This window comes from Callithrix jacchus, chromosome 16 (assembly GCF_049354715.1).
Source record: "Callithrix jacchus isolate 240 chromosome 16, calJac240_pri, whole genome shotgun sequence".
In the NCBI taxonomy this organism is placed as follows: Eukaryota; Metazoa; Chordata; class Mammalia; order Primates; family Cebidae; genus Callithrix; species Callithrix jacchus.
This window is the reverse complement of record NC_133517.1, coordinates 3,193,846-3,209,231: the sequence shown is the minus strand read 5'-3', so window position 1 is coordinate 3,209,231 and position 15,386 is coordinate 3,193,846. Positions and strand designations below refer to the sequence as shown.

General features: G+C 44.1%; 1 protein-coding gene across 2 annotated transcripts in view; it reads right to left on the bottom strand.

Annotated features, from left to right (window-relative positions):
• Window positions 1–15,386, bottom strand: part of PXDNL (peroxidasin like) — a 513,916-nt gene that overhangs the window by 93,393 nt on the left and 405,137 nt on the right. For both annotated transcript variants that reach the window (XM_035277673.3, XM_002758891.6), the window contains exon 17: window positions 13,567–15,040. In XM_035277673.3, coding sequence (XP_035133564.3) covers window positions 13,567–15,040 — 1,474 coding nt within the window. The remainder of the gene's footprint in view (window positions 1–13,566; window positions 15,041–15,386) is intronic.

The following is a 15,386-nucleotide window of genomic DNA, read 5'->3' as shown; positions in this document are numbered from 1 at the left end:
AAACACCACCACTCACAATGAACAAAAATATGATCTACAGGTACACCTCACAATATGGGTGAACTTCAAAAACACGCCAAGCAAAATAAGCTTAAAAAGGACACACATACGTTCCATTTATGTGAAGTTCTAGAAGAGATAAAATGAATATATGGTTACAGAAATCCAGGAAGGGGCTGCTGGGAAGGGTCTGGGTGAGGAGACAGACGGCAAAACAATGAGCTAAGCTTCTGCAATGACGACAGTGCTCTTTGTCTTCACTGGGTAACGATTACAGAGGCATGAGCATTGTTCAAAGACATCGAATTGTGCATTAAAATGTATGCACTATACCACATGTCACTTTTGATTCTTGAGGTTAATTGAAAATTTAATTTTAGTTTAGTCAGATTTTGGTGAAATTTAACGACAAGATGCTTTCAGATGTACACTTTGTTGGTAAAACAGAATTTAGAAGAAATAAAGCCTTCATTGCGTCCAGTGTGAAGTTTTCTATAAAGTATATGCTTTGATTTCGTATGGTACATAGTGAGGAACAACTGAATATCTTCATTTCTGTAAGTGTTAAGTTTTGGTAACATAATGGTAAAGATTTCAATTATTATAATTATAAGATTATCATAACACTAAACAATTTTCAAAGGCAGGCATAAAAAGTAGATTCTCAAAGTGAAGAAGGTATATACAAGTAGTGAGCATCCCTTATCCAGCTTGGGCTTAGCAATGCTTCAGATTTAGAATCTTTTCAGAGTTGGGAATACTTGCACATACATAATGAGGTATCTTGGGAATGGGACCCCAATTCTAAACATGAAATTCTTTTATGTTTCATATATACCTTAAAAGATATATCACAGCTGAAGGGGGCTGAGAAAGTCTTTTTTCCCTTGGGGATGCTGTCATGCATCTGTTTTCACTGTAACTGGCCATACAAAACCAGGATGGAATTTTCCACCTGTGGCATCATGTCAGCACTCAAAAATTTTTCATTTTTGATTTTTGAGCATTTGAGGAGTTTTAAATTTTTGGATTAGTGATGCTCAACCTGTATATATTTATAACTTCTAAAACACTATTACTAAGACTCACCACTGTCTACACAACTGACATTAAATTAATGCCACACTTTAAGGTGTTGAATTAATTATTTGACATTCTGTTTTTGCTAGACAAACAGAAATGCATGCCTTCTAAGAACTGGACCTTTGAGGATAACTCACTGACAACCTTATTTTTAATTGGCCTCTTGTCATTTTTATTTGCTCAGGCATGTGTGCCTTCTGTGTTACAGGCTATAGCGTTGGCAGGATGAGTTTTGATTGGTTAAGCGTCTGCATTTTTAACTTTTTGAAATTGGGGTTAAGATCACGCAAGAATCAAACACATGATGTTCTCTGTTGTAAATCCTCATTTATTTGTTTAAAATATTATAATACATCATAGTTCATTGATGCCACTTAAAGGTGGATGAAAAAATAAATTGGTTAGGAATAAGTACAAAAACCTTGTTTTCACCTAAGAAAATTTATCTGGTCAAAGGTGTTCAAGCAGAGAATAATTTTCAAATCAAAGGCACTTGGAAAATTAAAGTAAGTCTCACCCAAGCATGTCCCAATTCTCCTAATGAAATATCTAGCATCTAGAGAGCAGATGCTTTGTGCTAGGTGCCAGGATAAGCTCCGGAGATTCAAAGATAAATTAGACAATTTATCTGCAACCAAGGAGTACATACCCTTGGAACCTACATTCAATTAATATGTTATTTAGAAAAGCAAAAATACTGTGGAGGCTGCAAACTCTAAAACTAGCATTTAGAGTCTAACGATGGGACTTGGTATAATTGTAGAATATAGTACCCTAAAAATGTAATGTTTAGGAAAAAAAGAGATATTCAAGACTCTGGTGCTAAAAATTAAGAATTTTTGTTGCTTTGTCTGTTTATTTTTATTTTTATTTTATTTTTATTGCATTTTAGGTTTTGGGGTACATGTGAAGAACATGAAAGAAATTTGCATAGGTACACACATGGCAGTGTGTTTTGCTGCCTTCCTCCCCTTCACCCACATTTGGCATTTCTCCTGAGGCTATCCCTCCCGAGCTCCCCCGCCACTGTCCCTCCCCTCTTCCCCCCAATAGACCCCAGTGTTTGGTACTCCCTTCCATTTGTCCATGTGTTCTCATTTTTCATCACCCTCTTATGAGTGAGAATATGCAGTATTTCGTTTTCTGTTCTTGTGTCAGTTTGCTGAGAATGATGTTCTCCAGATTCATCCATGTCCCTACAAACAACATGAACTAATCATTTTTGATTGCTGCATAATATTCCATGGTGTATATGTGCCACATTTTTCCAATCCAGTCTATTATCAATGGGCATTTGGGTTGGTTCCAGGTCTTTGCTATTGTAAACAGTGCTGCAATGAACATTCGTGTACATGTGTCCTTATAGTAGAACGATTTATAGTCTTTTGGACATATACCCAGTAATGGGATTGCTGGGTCAAATGGAATTTCTATTTCTAAGGCCTTGAGGAATCGCCACACTGTCTTCCACAATGGTTGAACTAGTTTACACTCCCACCAACAGTGTATAAGCGTTGCTATTTCTCCACATCCTCTCCAGCATCTGTTGTCTCCAGATTTTTTAATGATCGCCATTCTAACTGGCGTGAGATGGTATCTCAATGTGGTTTTGATTTGCATCTCTCTGATGACCAGTGATGATGAGCATTTTTTCATATGATTGTTGGCCTCATGTATGTCTTCTTTTGTAAAATGTCTGTTCATATCCTTTGCCCACTTTTGAATGAGCTTGTTTGTTTTTTTCCTGTAAATCTGTTTGAGTTCTTTGTAAATTCTGGATATCAGCCCTTTATCAGATGGGTAAACTGCAAAATTTTTTCCCATTCTGTTGGTTGCTGATTCACTCTAGTGACTGTTTCTTTTGCTGTGCAGAAGCTGTGGAGTTTGATTAGGTCCCATTTGTCTATTTTGGCTTTTGTTGCCGATGCTTTTGGTGTTTTGTTCATGAAGTCCTTGCCTACTCCTATGTCCTGAATGGTTTTGCCTAGATTTTCTTCTAGGGTTTTTATGGTGCCAGGTCTTATGTTTAAGTCTTTAATCCATCTGGAGTTAATTTTAGTGTAAGGTGTCAGGAAGGGGTCCAGTTTCTGCTTTCTGCACATGGCTAGCCAGTTTTCCCAACACCATTTGTTAAACATGGAATCCTTTCCCCATTGCTTGTTTTTTCAAGTTTATCAAAGATTGTATGGTTGTAGATATGTTGTGTTGCCTCCGATGCCTCTGTTCTGTTCCATTGGTCTATATCTCGGTTTTGGTACCAGTACAATGCTGTTTTGATTACTGTAGCCTTGTAGTATAGTTTGAAGTCCGGTAGTGTGATGCCCCCCGCTGTGTTCTTTTGCTTAGAATTGACTTGGCTATGCGGGCTCTCTTTTGGTTCCATATGAAGTTCATGGTGGTTTTTTTCAGTTCTGTGAAGAAAGTCAATGGTAGCTTGATGGGGATAGCGTTGATTCTGTAAATTACTTTGGGCAATATAGCCATTTTCACAATATTAATTCTTCCTAACCATGAGCATGGAATGTTTCTCTATCTGTTTGCGTCCTCTCTTATTTCGTTGAACAGTGGTTTGTAGTTTTCCTTGAAGAGGTCCCTTACATTCCTTGTGAGTTGTATTCCAAGGTGTTTTATTCTTTTTGTAGCAATTGTGAATGGCAGTTCATTCTTGATTTGGCTCTCTTTAAGTCTGTTATTGGTGTATAGGAATGCCTGAGATTTTTGCACATTGATTTTATATCCTGAGACTTTGCTGAAGTTGCTTATCAGTTTCAGGAGTTTTTGGGCTGAGGCAATGGGGTCTTCTAGGTATACTATCATGTCGTCTGCAAATAGTGACAATTTGGCTTCCACCTTTCCTATTTGAATACCCTTTATTTCTTTTTCTTGCCTGATTGCTCTGGCTAGAACTTCCAGTACTATATTGAATAGAAGTGGTAAAAGAGGGCATCCTTGTCTAGTGCCAGATTTCAAAGGAAATGCTTTCAGTTTTTGCCCATTCAGTATGACATTGGCTGTTGGTTTGTCATAAATAGCTTTTATTACTTTGAGATATGTTCCACCGATACTGAGTTTATTGAGGGTTTTTAGCATAAAGGGCTGTTGAATTTTGTCAAATGCCTTCTCTGCGTCAATTGAGATAATCGTGTGGTTTTTGTTTTTGGTTCTGTTTATGTGGTGAATTACGTTTATAGACTTGCGTATGTTGAACCAGCCTTGCATCCCCAGGATGAATCCTACTTGATCATGATGGATAAGTTTTTTTGATGTGCTGTTGCAATAGGCTTGCCAGTATTTTATTGAAGATTTTTGCATCTATGTTCATCATGGATATTGGCCTGAAGTTTTCTTTTCTTGTTGGGTCTCTGCCGGGTTTTGGTAACAGGATGATGTTGGTCTCATAAAATAATTTGGGAAGGATTCTCTCTTTTTGGATTATTTGGAATAGTTTCAGAAGGAATGGTACCAGCTCCTCTTTGTGTGTCTGGTAGAATTTGGCTGTGAACCCATCTGGACCTGGACTTTTTTTGTGTGGTAGGCTCTTAATTGCTGCCTCAACTTCAGACCTTGTAATTGTTCTATTCATAGTTTCAGCTTCCTCCTGGGTTAGGCTTGGGAGGACACAGGAGTCCAGGAATTTATCCATTTCTTCCAGGTTTACTAGTTTATGTGCATAGAGTTGTTTGTAATATTCTCTGATGATGGTTTGAATTTCTGTGGAATCTGTGGTGATTTCCCCTTTATCATTTTTTATTGCATCTATTTGGTTGTTCTCTCTTTTCTTTTTCATCAATCTGGCTCGTGGTCTGTCTATTTTGTTGATCTTTTCAAAAAACCCGCTCTTGTATTTATTGATTTTTTGAAGGGTTTTTTGTGTCTCTATCTCCTTCAGTTCTGCTCTGATCTTAGTTATTTCTTGTCTTCTGCTAGCTTTTGAGTTTTTTTTATCTTGCTCCTCTAGCTCTTTCAATTTTGATGATAGGGTGTCAATTTTGGATCTCTCCATTCTCCTCATATGGGCACTTATTGCTATATATTTTCCTCTAGAGACTGCTTTAAATGTGTCCCAGAGATTCTGGTATGTTGTGTCTTCGTTCTCATTGGTTTCGAAAAACTTCTTTATTTCTGCCTTCGTTTCATTGTTTATCCAGTCAACATTCAAGAGCCAGTTGTTCAGTTTCCATGAAGCTGTGCGGTTCTGGGTTGGTTTCTGAATTCTGAGTTCTAACTTGATTGCACTATGGTCTGAGAGACTGTTTGTTATGATTTCAGTTGTTTTGCATTTGCTGAGGAGTGCTTTACTTCCAATTATGTGGTCAATTTTAGAGTAGGTGTGATGTGGTGCTGAGAAGAATGTATATTCTGTGGATGTGGGGTGGAGAGTTCTGTAAATGTCTATCAGGTTTGCTTGTTCCAGGTCCGAGTTCAAGCCCTGGATATTCTTGGTAATTTTCTGTCTGGTTGATCTGTCTAATATTGACAATGCAGTGTTAAAGTCTCCCATTATTATTGTGTGGGAGTCTAACTCTGTTTGTAAATCATTAAGAACTTGCCTTATGTATCTGGGTGCTCCTGTATTGGGTCCATATATATTTAGGATTGTTAGCTTTTGTTGTATCGATCCTTTTACCATTATGTAATGACCTTCTTTGTCTCTTTTGATCTATGTTGCTTTAAAGTCTATTTTATCAGTGATGAGAATTGCAACTCCTGCTTTTTTTTTGCTCTCCATTTGCTTGGTAAATCTTCCTCCATCCCTTTATTTTGAGCCTTTGTGTATCCTTGCATGTGAGATGGGTTTCCTGGATACAGCACACTGATGGGTTTTGGTTTTTTATCCAATTTGCCAGTCTGTGTCTTTTGATTGGTGTATTTAGCCCATTTACATTTAGGGTTAATATTGTTATGTGTGAATTTGATACTGCCATTTTGATGCTAGCTGGCTGTTTTGCCCGTTAGTTGATGAAGATTCTTCATTTTGTTGATGCTCTTTAGCATTTAGTTTTTGGAATGTTTTTGGAATGGCTGGTACTGGTTGTTCCTTTCTATGTGTAGTGCCTCTTTCAGGAGCTCTTGTAAAGCAGGCCTGGTGGTGACAAAATCTCTGAGTACTTGCTTGTTTGCAAAGGATTTTATTTTTCCTTCACTTATGAAGCTCAGTTTGGCTGGATATGTAATTCTGGGTTGAAAGTTCTTTTCTTTAAGGATGTTGAATATTGGCCCCCACTCTCTTCTGGCTTGTAGAGTTTCTGCCAAGAGATCTGCTGTGAGTCTGATGGGCTTCCCTTTGTGGGTGACCCGACCTTTCTCTCTGGCTACCCTTAGTATTTTCTCCTTCATTTCAACCCTGGTGAATCTGACGATTATGTGCCTAGGTGTTATTCTTCTTGTGGAGTATCTTTGTGGTGTTCTCTGTATTTCCTGGATTTGAGGGTTGGCCTGCCTTGCTAGGTTGGGGAAATTTTCATGGATAATATCCTGAAGAGTATTTTCCAGTTTGAATTCATTCTCTTTGTCCCCTTCTGGTACACCTATCAAACGTAGGTTAGGTCTCTTCACATAGTCCCACATTTCTCGGAGACTTTCTTCATTCATTTTTGCATTTTTCCTCTAATCTTGTTTTCTCGTTTTATTTCATTGAGTTGATCTTCCACTTCTGATATTCTTTCTTCTGCTTGGTCAATTCGGCTGTTGAAACTTGTGCATGCTTGGTGAAGTTCTCATGTTGTGTTTTTCAGCTCCTTCAATTCATTCATATTCCTCTCTAAGGTATCCATTCTTGTTACCATTTCCTCGAATCGTTTTTCAAATCTTTCTTCAAGGTTCTTAGTTTCTTTTCATTGATTTAAAACATGTTCTTTTAGCTCACAGAAGTTTCTCATTACCCACCTTCTGAAGTCTGATTCTATCATTTCATCACACTCATTCTCCGTCCAGCTTTGTTCCCTTGCTTGTGAGGAGTTTTGGTCCTTTGTAGGAGGTGAGGTGTTCTGGTTACGGGTGTTTTCTTCCTTTTTGCGCTGGTTTCTTTCCATCTTTGTGGATTTATCCACCTGTCGTCTGAGTAGTTGCTGACTTTTCGATTGTGTCTCTGAGTGGACGCCCAGATTGTTGATGATGAGGTATTTCTGTTACTTGGTTTTCCTTCTACCAGTCTAGCCCCTCTCCTGTATGACTGCTGAGGTCCACTCCAGGCCCTGCTTGTCTGAGGTGCACCTATAGCAGCTTCGGAACAGTGAGGGATGCTACCAGTTTCTTTTTCTGCTATCTTTGTCCCAGAATGATGCCCGCCTAATGTCAGTCTGATCAGTCCTTTTTGAGGTGACTCTGGATATACAGGGGTCAGGGAGCTGCTTGAGGAGATAGTCTACTTTATAGGAGCTCAAGTGCTGAGCTGTGATCTCCATTGTTCATTCAGGGTTGTTAGGCTGCTACGTTTGTGTCTGCTGCAGTAGAACTCTTAAAACCCCCTTTTTTCCTCAGATGCTCTGTCTCGGGGAATTGGGCCTTTCTTTATAAGTGTCCGTTGCACTATCCTGCCCAACTAGGAGGCAGTCTAGTCACTATTTGCCTGCCAAGGCTCCGCCCTGCTGATGTGGGGTCTGTCCTGTTGCTGCAGGCTCTGCCCTGCAGCCGCAGGCTCCACCGTGGGCTCTGCCCTTCTGCCATGGGCTCTGCCCTTCTGCCATGGGCTCTGCCCTGTGGCGGAGTCTCTGTGTTATGGCAGGTTGCCTCAGCAATGGGAGCGTACCTCAGTAGGGGCGGATTGCCTCAGTAATGGCGGACACCCCTCCCCCACCTAGCTGCACCATCCTTGGTTCAGCTGTACCCGCAGTGAAACTCTCCACTTGGAGCGTTTCGAATTGCCGTTTTGTTTGTCCCTGTGGGGGTGAAACCCACCAAGCCCGCTCACCTGGCTCCCTGCCTCAGAGTGCCTTTTTTTTTTTTTAAGTTGAATGGATGGCTCTCTCCCAGATGTTTCGGTTGCCCACTGTTAGGGCACTTGGATCTGTGTGATTTCCCATGCAGTGAACCACTGCGCTGGCTCAAACGCCACTTCCCAGGAATCTCCTGGTCTGGCTCACTGTCCAAGTCCCGTTTAATCAGATGGATATGGTAATCTGCCCTCCCAAATCTCAGATTGCTGGTTTAGCAGGGCACCTGGACCAGTATGTTTTGTGCAGAGTCTTGCAGAGTGCCGCTGTGCTGTGGCACCGGCCGAAGTGGCCGCAACAGCCAAAACGGCTGCGCTGTGTCCCACGTCTCGTCTACACCTGGGAATTTCCCCGTTCTGTGGGCAAGAAAGATCTGTCTGGAAATGCAGCTTTGACTCACCCTCTGTGCGTTCACTGAGAGCTGTGATCCTGAGTTGTTCTTACCATGCCATCTTGAATCCTATCCGTCTGTTTATTTTTTATATGATCAAGTGACCCTTCCATAAAAGACTATGTAAACCTGAGAGCTATGAGAGAGTCATCATCAGTGCAACATATGCATAAAGTAGTGGGTAGGAGAGCTGAGGCAGAAAGGAAGAAACAGCAGAGACGAGAGGGGAAGAAAAGACACTGGTCCTCCAGAGGATTAGAGCAGCTCAGTACCCTCTGTGACACAGACAACAAAGTCACTATCTCCAAAAGGGACAGGGAAAAAGGACTGGTCCTTGACTGAAAGTTCATGGTAGTCACAAATCTAGGGTCTTTTTGGCCAACGAGCAGCCATTTGAAGGCATGCAGGAGAGAAGCACTTATTCCTAGCTTGAGACACCGGCAAGGAAGATATGCTTCGTCAGTGAAGCAATAGTGTCCATCAGGTCACCAGGGAATCTGTGAGTCCTCTGAAAATACACACAGAACGTTGGGCCGATTTTTCTCTCTTTGTGGTATCTTTCTGCAAAAGAAGGTTCATAGATTCTACTAAGTCTGTGAAATGCGTCTTACGTGAAATGGTCAAGAATCACTGTTTTACAGCAATTAAAGCTGCTCCTGGACATACTAAATATGAAGGGAACGCGAGAGGGTGGAGCTGATGCCAGGTCTTGTAAGGCTGGCTTGAATATCAAAGTTGCACAATATTTAGCAGAAGAATGAGAGCTGGACACGCAGAAGGAAAAGCCAAGCCCACAGGGAAAGGGGCGAACTTCCCAGGCACAGGAAGACGAAGACAGACAATGCAAGTTATTGGGAAGGAATCATGCAGGTTCACCTCCTGAAGCCCGATGGTGGAAAGAAGGAAGAAATTAAGAATTTTTCATTAATTTGTGTGTTTTTTATATCAACAAGTGAAGCTATCATAATATAGGTACATATACAGGTTATAAGATACTTAATTACTGAAATATGACGTATTCTTTTAAAAAGCAGGGCCGAGTGCAGTGGCTCACACCTGTAATCCCAGCAGTTTATGAGGCCAAGGTGGGTGGATCACCTGAGATCATGAGTTCAAAACCAGCCTGGCCAGCAAGGTGAAACCCTGTCTCTACTAAAAATACAAAATATTAGCTGGGCGAGGGTGTGCGTGCCTGTAATCCCAGCTGCTTGGGAGGCTGAGACAGGAGAATCACTTGAACCTGGGTGGTTAGAGTGAGCTGAGATTGTGACACTGCCCTCCAGCCTGGGCATCAGAGAGAGAGACTCCATCTCAAAAAAAAAGAAAAAATGCCAAGGCAGTTACACAGCCCTGTGATATCAGTGACAAACTTATACTTACTCAAAACCAAAAGTAACCATATCCACAAAAAAAATCACACACAGTATTATATTTTCAAAAGAGGATTTGAAAACAGCTTTAAAAATGGCCTGAGAACCTATGTTCACCATTCAGTGAATAACTGATCCTCACCTCCTGCTCACTGTATGTTTTGGAAAGAATAAAAAGAAACAATGTGATTCTTGAGAGCAAGAATAATCTTATAAAAAGAAAATAATTCATTTTCATATGATCATGGAATAAAACAAGCTCTTTAAAAAAAAATAAAACACTTTTGACCAAGAAAAAAAACTGAGAAAAAGCATTTCCAGAGCTCTCAGCACTGAAGTGGGTAGGAGGTTTGTACATGTCACAATCCTCCTGGCAAATGCTGAGGCCTGTGGATCCGAGACCAGTGAACTCAGAGGAGCAGACACCAAGGAACGCCACCCTGCCCCTTCTCGCTTCTCCCAGAACGCCTCTGCGGTCCTCTCCACTAGGGGCCAATGTTCCACGTGCAAGTCCACTTAGAAAAAAGTGTCCCTTTCCCTGGTGCGTCTTAATGTTTCAGGGGTGAGATAAGTCCCATGCTAATTCTAAGATTAGACTCCTTGGTACAGCAAGACCCATGGCTGTTCATGTCCTACACGTATCACAGGGGCCCTGGTCCCAGCCTTGACCCTACTTCCCATATATCTCAAACGTCCTCCTGGGTACTCAGCTGGGTCTATCACAGACAGGGTGACAGCTGCCACCCCCTTTAGGACTGAGTTTCCACACCGCTGTGATCTAAATGTGTCTCCCCAAAATTCAAATGTGGAAGCTTCATCTCTGATGTGATAGTATTACCAAGCCTGACCTTAAGAGGTCATTAGGTCAAGAGGGTGGAGCCTTCATGGAAGTTACTAATCAGTTATGAGAGGCTTCACAGCACACTGGCTCCTCTGTCTTCCCTCCACTCGGCCATGTGAGGATACAGGGCTCAGGCACATCTTAAAGCCAGGGACAAGGGCTCCCATCCAGTGGACTGAAGTGATTTAAAAACAAAGTCCTAAAGCTACACTTGTATATTAATACAAAAAGGAAACGAAGTAATAGGGTAAAGAAATTAAATTAAACTACTTAACGCTATGTCATCTCCAGCAGCTCCTGGGAAACACAACGTACAGATTGGAGGATCGACTCCATAAAAACCATTCCAATTTACTTATCTTGCACTCATAGTTGAATGAGCGTATGTTTCATATTTTACGAATTCGTCGTGAATTAAAGGGGAAAGTCAGGCACCTGTGACAGTGTAAGAGAAAAGCGCCTGACCTCTGCGCAGAGTTTCACTAGTTCAAATATTCTCCTGGGCAAGGATAACGACACAATGTTTAGGTTGCAAAGACTCTGGGCGCTAACATCCCACATGCATGAAAGGAGCAAATAGAAAGGCCGCTGAGTGAGGCTCAGTGCAGTCTCCCCAGCTGCTGTCTGTCTGAAAGGCCCTCATACTTCACAGCCGCCACTGCAAGGAAGGGCAGTGGAGGCCACTACAGCTAACAGAACTACGATTTAGGAGGAATTTGGGACAGGAAATTTCTAAGAAACATTCCAGGTCTCTAATTTGTGATGAACTTACAAGTTAGCTGCCAGTTGACCAGTGGGACTCAAATTGCACAAGATGTCATCCCCCTAGCTTTACCCACTCTAGATAATCTACCCACAGGAAACATTTAAAATTCTATTAGGATTGAGTACATGGCCACAAGCCTAGCTACGCCATCTTCATGCTTCTCCCGGATGACTCTAGCAGCTGTGGGATTCCTGGCTGCTATCCTAGCCTCTCCTCCTTGAAATACATCTTCCAGATGCCTGCCAGTTGCTGTGTTAGGGAACGGTCTCTCTTCAGGTCATCCTCCTGCTTCAGAGTCAAAAACGGAGTGAAGATCAGATTCCCGTGCATGACACACAGCCTCTTTAAAACCCGTCCCCTGCTATCTATCTGTTCTCTTCTGACACTCAGTTCCACACCTTCCTGCTTCCAGTCCTTCTCCCCCGATGCCACCTGCTGTTCCCCATCATCTAGCCTCTTACGCTTAAACTTCTAAGACCGGATCAAATGACATCTCTTATCAGTGGCTTGTTGTGAGCCTTTCATTTCTCAGCTCTGTGCCCACAGCATTTAATCACCACTTCTATTCCCTCCCTCCTCTACCAAGCCTTTTCCGCACTGATCCCGGCAGCTCCCTGCTCCCCTGCACTGTCAGGCTTTCCAGGTATGGTTGCTGTTTCCATCATCTCGGCTCCCACCCTACCACAGGGCTGCATCTGAGCAGATGTGTAATATCGTAATGCCCCTGACAACCGCAATGATAATGTGATAATAAAACCTCTACAGCTAACATTTATTGACTGCCTGTGATGCAGGAGGAACGGGGCCAAGTATCTGATGCATTTTACATATTTAGTCTTTAAGGAATTCTGAGAAGGTGCTACTTTCTCATTGTATAGGTATTCTAACATTGAAAACTGTTTACTTTTCACAAGATCTTGGTACGACTGGGTGGTAGAACAGAGATTTAAACCAGGTCTCCATGAATCCAAATCAACGTCCTTTCCGAAAGAAATGTGCAAATTCTTGGGAGGCCGAGGCGGGTGAATCATGAGGTCAAGAGATCGAGACCATCCTGGTCAGCATGATGAAACTCCGTCTCTACTAAAAATACAAAAAAATTAGCTGGGCATGGTGGCACGTGGCTGTAATCCCAGCTACTCAGGAGGCTGAGGCAGGAGAATTGCCTGAACCCAGGAGGCGGAGGTTGTGGTGAGCTGAGATCGCGCCATTGCACTCCAGCCTGGGTAACAAGAGCAAAACTCCGTCTCAAAAAACAAAAAACAAACAAACAAAAATAAATGTGCAAATTCAATCTGCAGGGTGCTCTGATTTCTTTTAAATACATTTCACATTTTCACAGTTTGATATTCCATATATGTGGCAAATTCTATTGGACCAGAAGTATTTATAGCCTTGAGTTTGTGAAGAAAGGCCTGATCTTGACAATTGGCTGCAGAACTTATAATTTTAAACTTCTTTGAAAGATTTCACCCAAATCTGCCTTAACATAATAATAAATCTATGTCTCCTATATTAAACCTACTACAGACAAAACTTCCTTGTGAAACATTTTGAAAAAAAAATATTTTTAAAGATGGAAGGTGGTGAGCATGCGGAACAGTTGAAGCTCATCTCTGGAAATGTTGTATACTTGTAGTTTCAATGAAGCTTCAAATCCCATATGTAGAAAAAATAACAGTGATACTTTACTGAAAGATACCAAGGTTGCAGTGAAAAAGCCCCAACTTAAATTCGGCCATGAATTTAGAACTATGACAAAAAATAATTTGTGTTTATTTTCACGACTTTTCTCTGCCTAAGAAGGCTTATGTGATGGGCCAGTTTCCTTTCTGAATCTTTATTAGAATGTATGGCCTCATATCAACTAAAGGGTGTTGCTTGGATTATCACAGAACGGGAATGGGCTTGATGTGCTTTATCTCCGCTAACCGAAATGCAGCTAGAAGTTAATGGGCGGTAGCAATATTTGCATTTCCAAGGAGGTGGATAGAAAAAGGAGCAGAAAGGGGGATTTGAGTTTCTGGTGAATCCTGTCTTTAATATCAACCCTCTCCAACAATAACAAGTACTAAGAGCTCTGCCACACCCCAGGGAACCAAATCCCAGCCACGCAAAATGACCTTTCACACCTTCACCTCTCCTAAGAAATGTGTAAGTCCAGGCAACATTTGCGTACTTACTTTCTCAGTTTTTGCCTAATCTCTGAATCTTTGATTTCATTTTGAAGATCCTCGAAGGTCTTCACTGAAGTCAAGTTACAGAAAACTCTGAAGTCAACATACGGTGGGATCCCGTGATCCCTACCCCTTTGAATGATGGCGGCAGCCGAGTCCACGGCCGCGAAATGGGCCGTGGAGAAGAGCCTCTGGATCAGCTCCGGGCTGAGAAGGTGGGAGGGTGGCCGCCGTTTAGGAGCCACGCCAAACAGCCCGCGGAGGACCGGGTCTATGCCCCCTTCCGTGATTATTCTGGACGGTGAAAAGAGCGCTTTGTGGAACGGAAGGTGGCCTTCGGAAATTTCACCGAAGGTGTCATTCAGTCGGTAAAGAATGGGATTGACGGACGCGTGGCCAAGTGTAAAGGCTGCGGTGGCGAAGGAGTTAATGATGCCCGCGTTCACGCTGGGGTTGTAGCCTCGGTACCCCTTCAGCAGCCGCGTGCCGGGGTCCCCCAGGACCTGGGGCAGCCAGTGGCTGTAGGTGATGTGCTGCAGCTGCGCGCCCACGACCTTCCTGGCTTCCTGGTAAACCGTGTCTCCGTCCCAGTGGGGGTTCAGGGCGGACAGCTCCGTGGCCACCCTGTTGTGCTCCCGGAACCACAGGGTGTGCATGGCGGTCAGACCCAGGTGCTCGTTGGCCCGGCGGTCCCCGGCCAGGAAACACGGGCTGTCCCGCTCCTGTCGCGCGCACGCGGTGGGCGGGTCTGTGGAAAAGGGCAGCAGGTGCTTTCCCGAAGGAGGCCAAGCCAGGCCTGTCCTCAGGAGTCCCCGAGGCGCCGCAGGGTCTCGGAGAGCCCGGGATTCCCGCTCCGAGCTCCCGTAGACGTTGGAGCCATCGATGTAGGCTGTCTGCTGGTTGATCTGCTCTCGGGCGTGGACTGACTGCGCCCTCGCGGAGGGACGGCCGCTGGCACATGCGGGGCTGGAGCGCGCGAAGAGCATGCAGGGCGCGTGCCGGGGGCCCACGGGGAAGCACGGGGGGTCGTCGGTGCAGACGGAGCTGCAGGGCCGCCCATCCGCGAAGCGGGCCGTGCTCAGCGCGGGCACCGTGTGGTCCAAGTCGTGCTCCAGGAACCGGCCCCAGAGCAGGAGCATGCCGGTGTGGCTGTGGTCGCGGGTGGCGGCCGCCGCGCGCGCCCACACGGTGGCGACCAGGCGGGGCTGCGGGAGGGGCTGGCGGGAGCCCACGGGGAGGCCGAGGCCGCGGGGCGCGCGGACGCCGTCCTGGTAGGCGGGCTGCAGCAGGCGCGCAAAGGCGGTCGGCGCCGCGCCCCACGTGGGCTGCTGCAGGTTGTTGCACGTGCCGTCGTGGGAGCGGTACTTCCCGTGGAAACACGGGTCGGAGCAGTTTGGCAGAAGCCGGCGAGCTGTGCATCCAGATAAGTTGGCGATGAGGCCGAGAGAGCGCGGGGACACCAAGTCATTGTACCGGAATTCTGAAAGGCAAGGCGAAAGCCGTGAGGAGGGATGGCCTGGGAGGGGCGGACACCTTGGCACTCCAGGTGCTGCGGGAACCACCTCCCACCCCGCCCGCCCTGGGTGGACTGAGGCCTTTCTTACTTCCAACAACGTTTTGTGAGGTCACAGCAAAACGGGGGGATCATTCTACAACACTCAAAGGTGTTTCCGGAAGATCCCGAAATTACTTTTTTGTGCTTTTCATCTTGTAAACAATGGCTAGGTGCTAGGAGTAAAATGGAAGAAGAGCAGGTGCCAACCAGACACTAAAAGATGTTTCCAGAAGATCCGGGTTACTTTTGTGCTGTTCGTCCTGTAATCAGT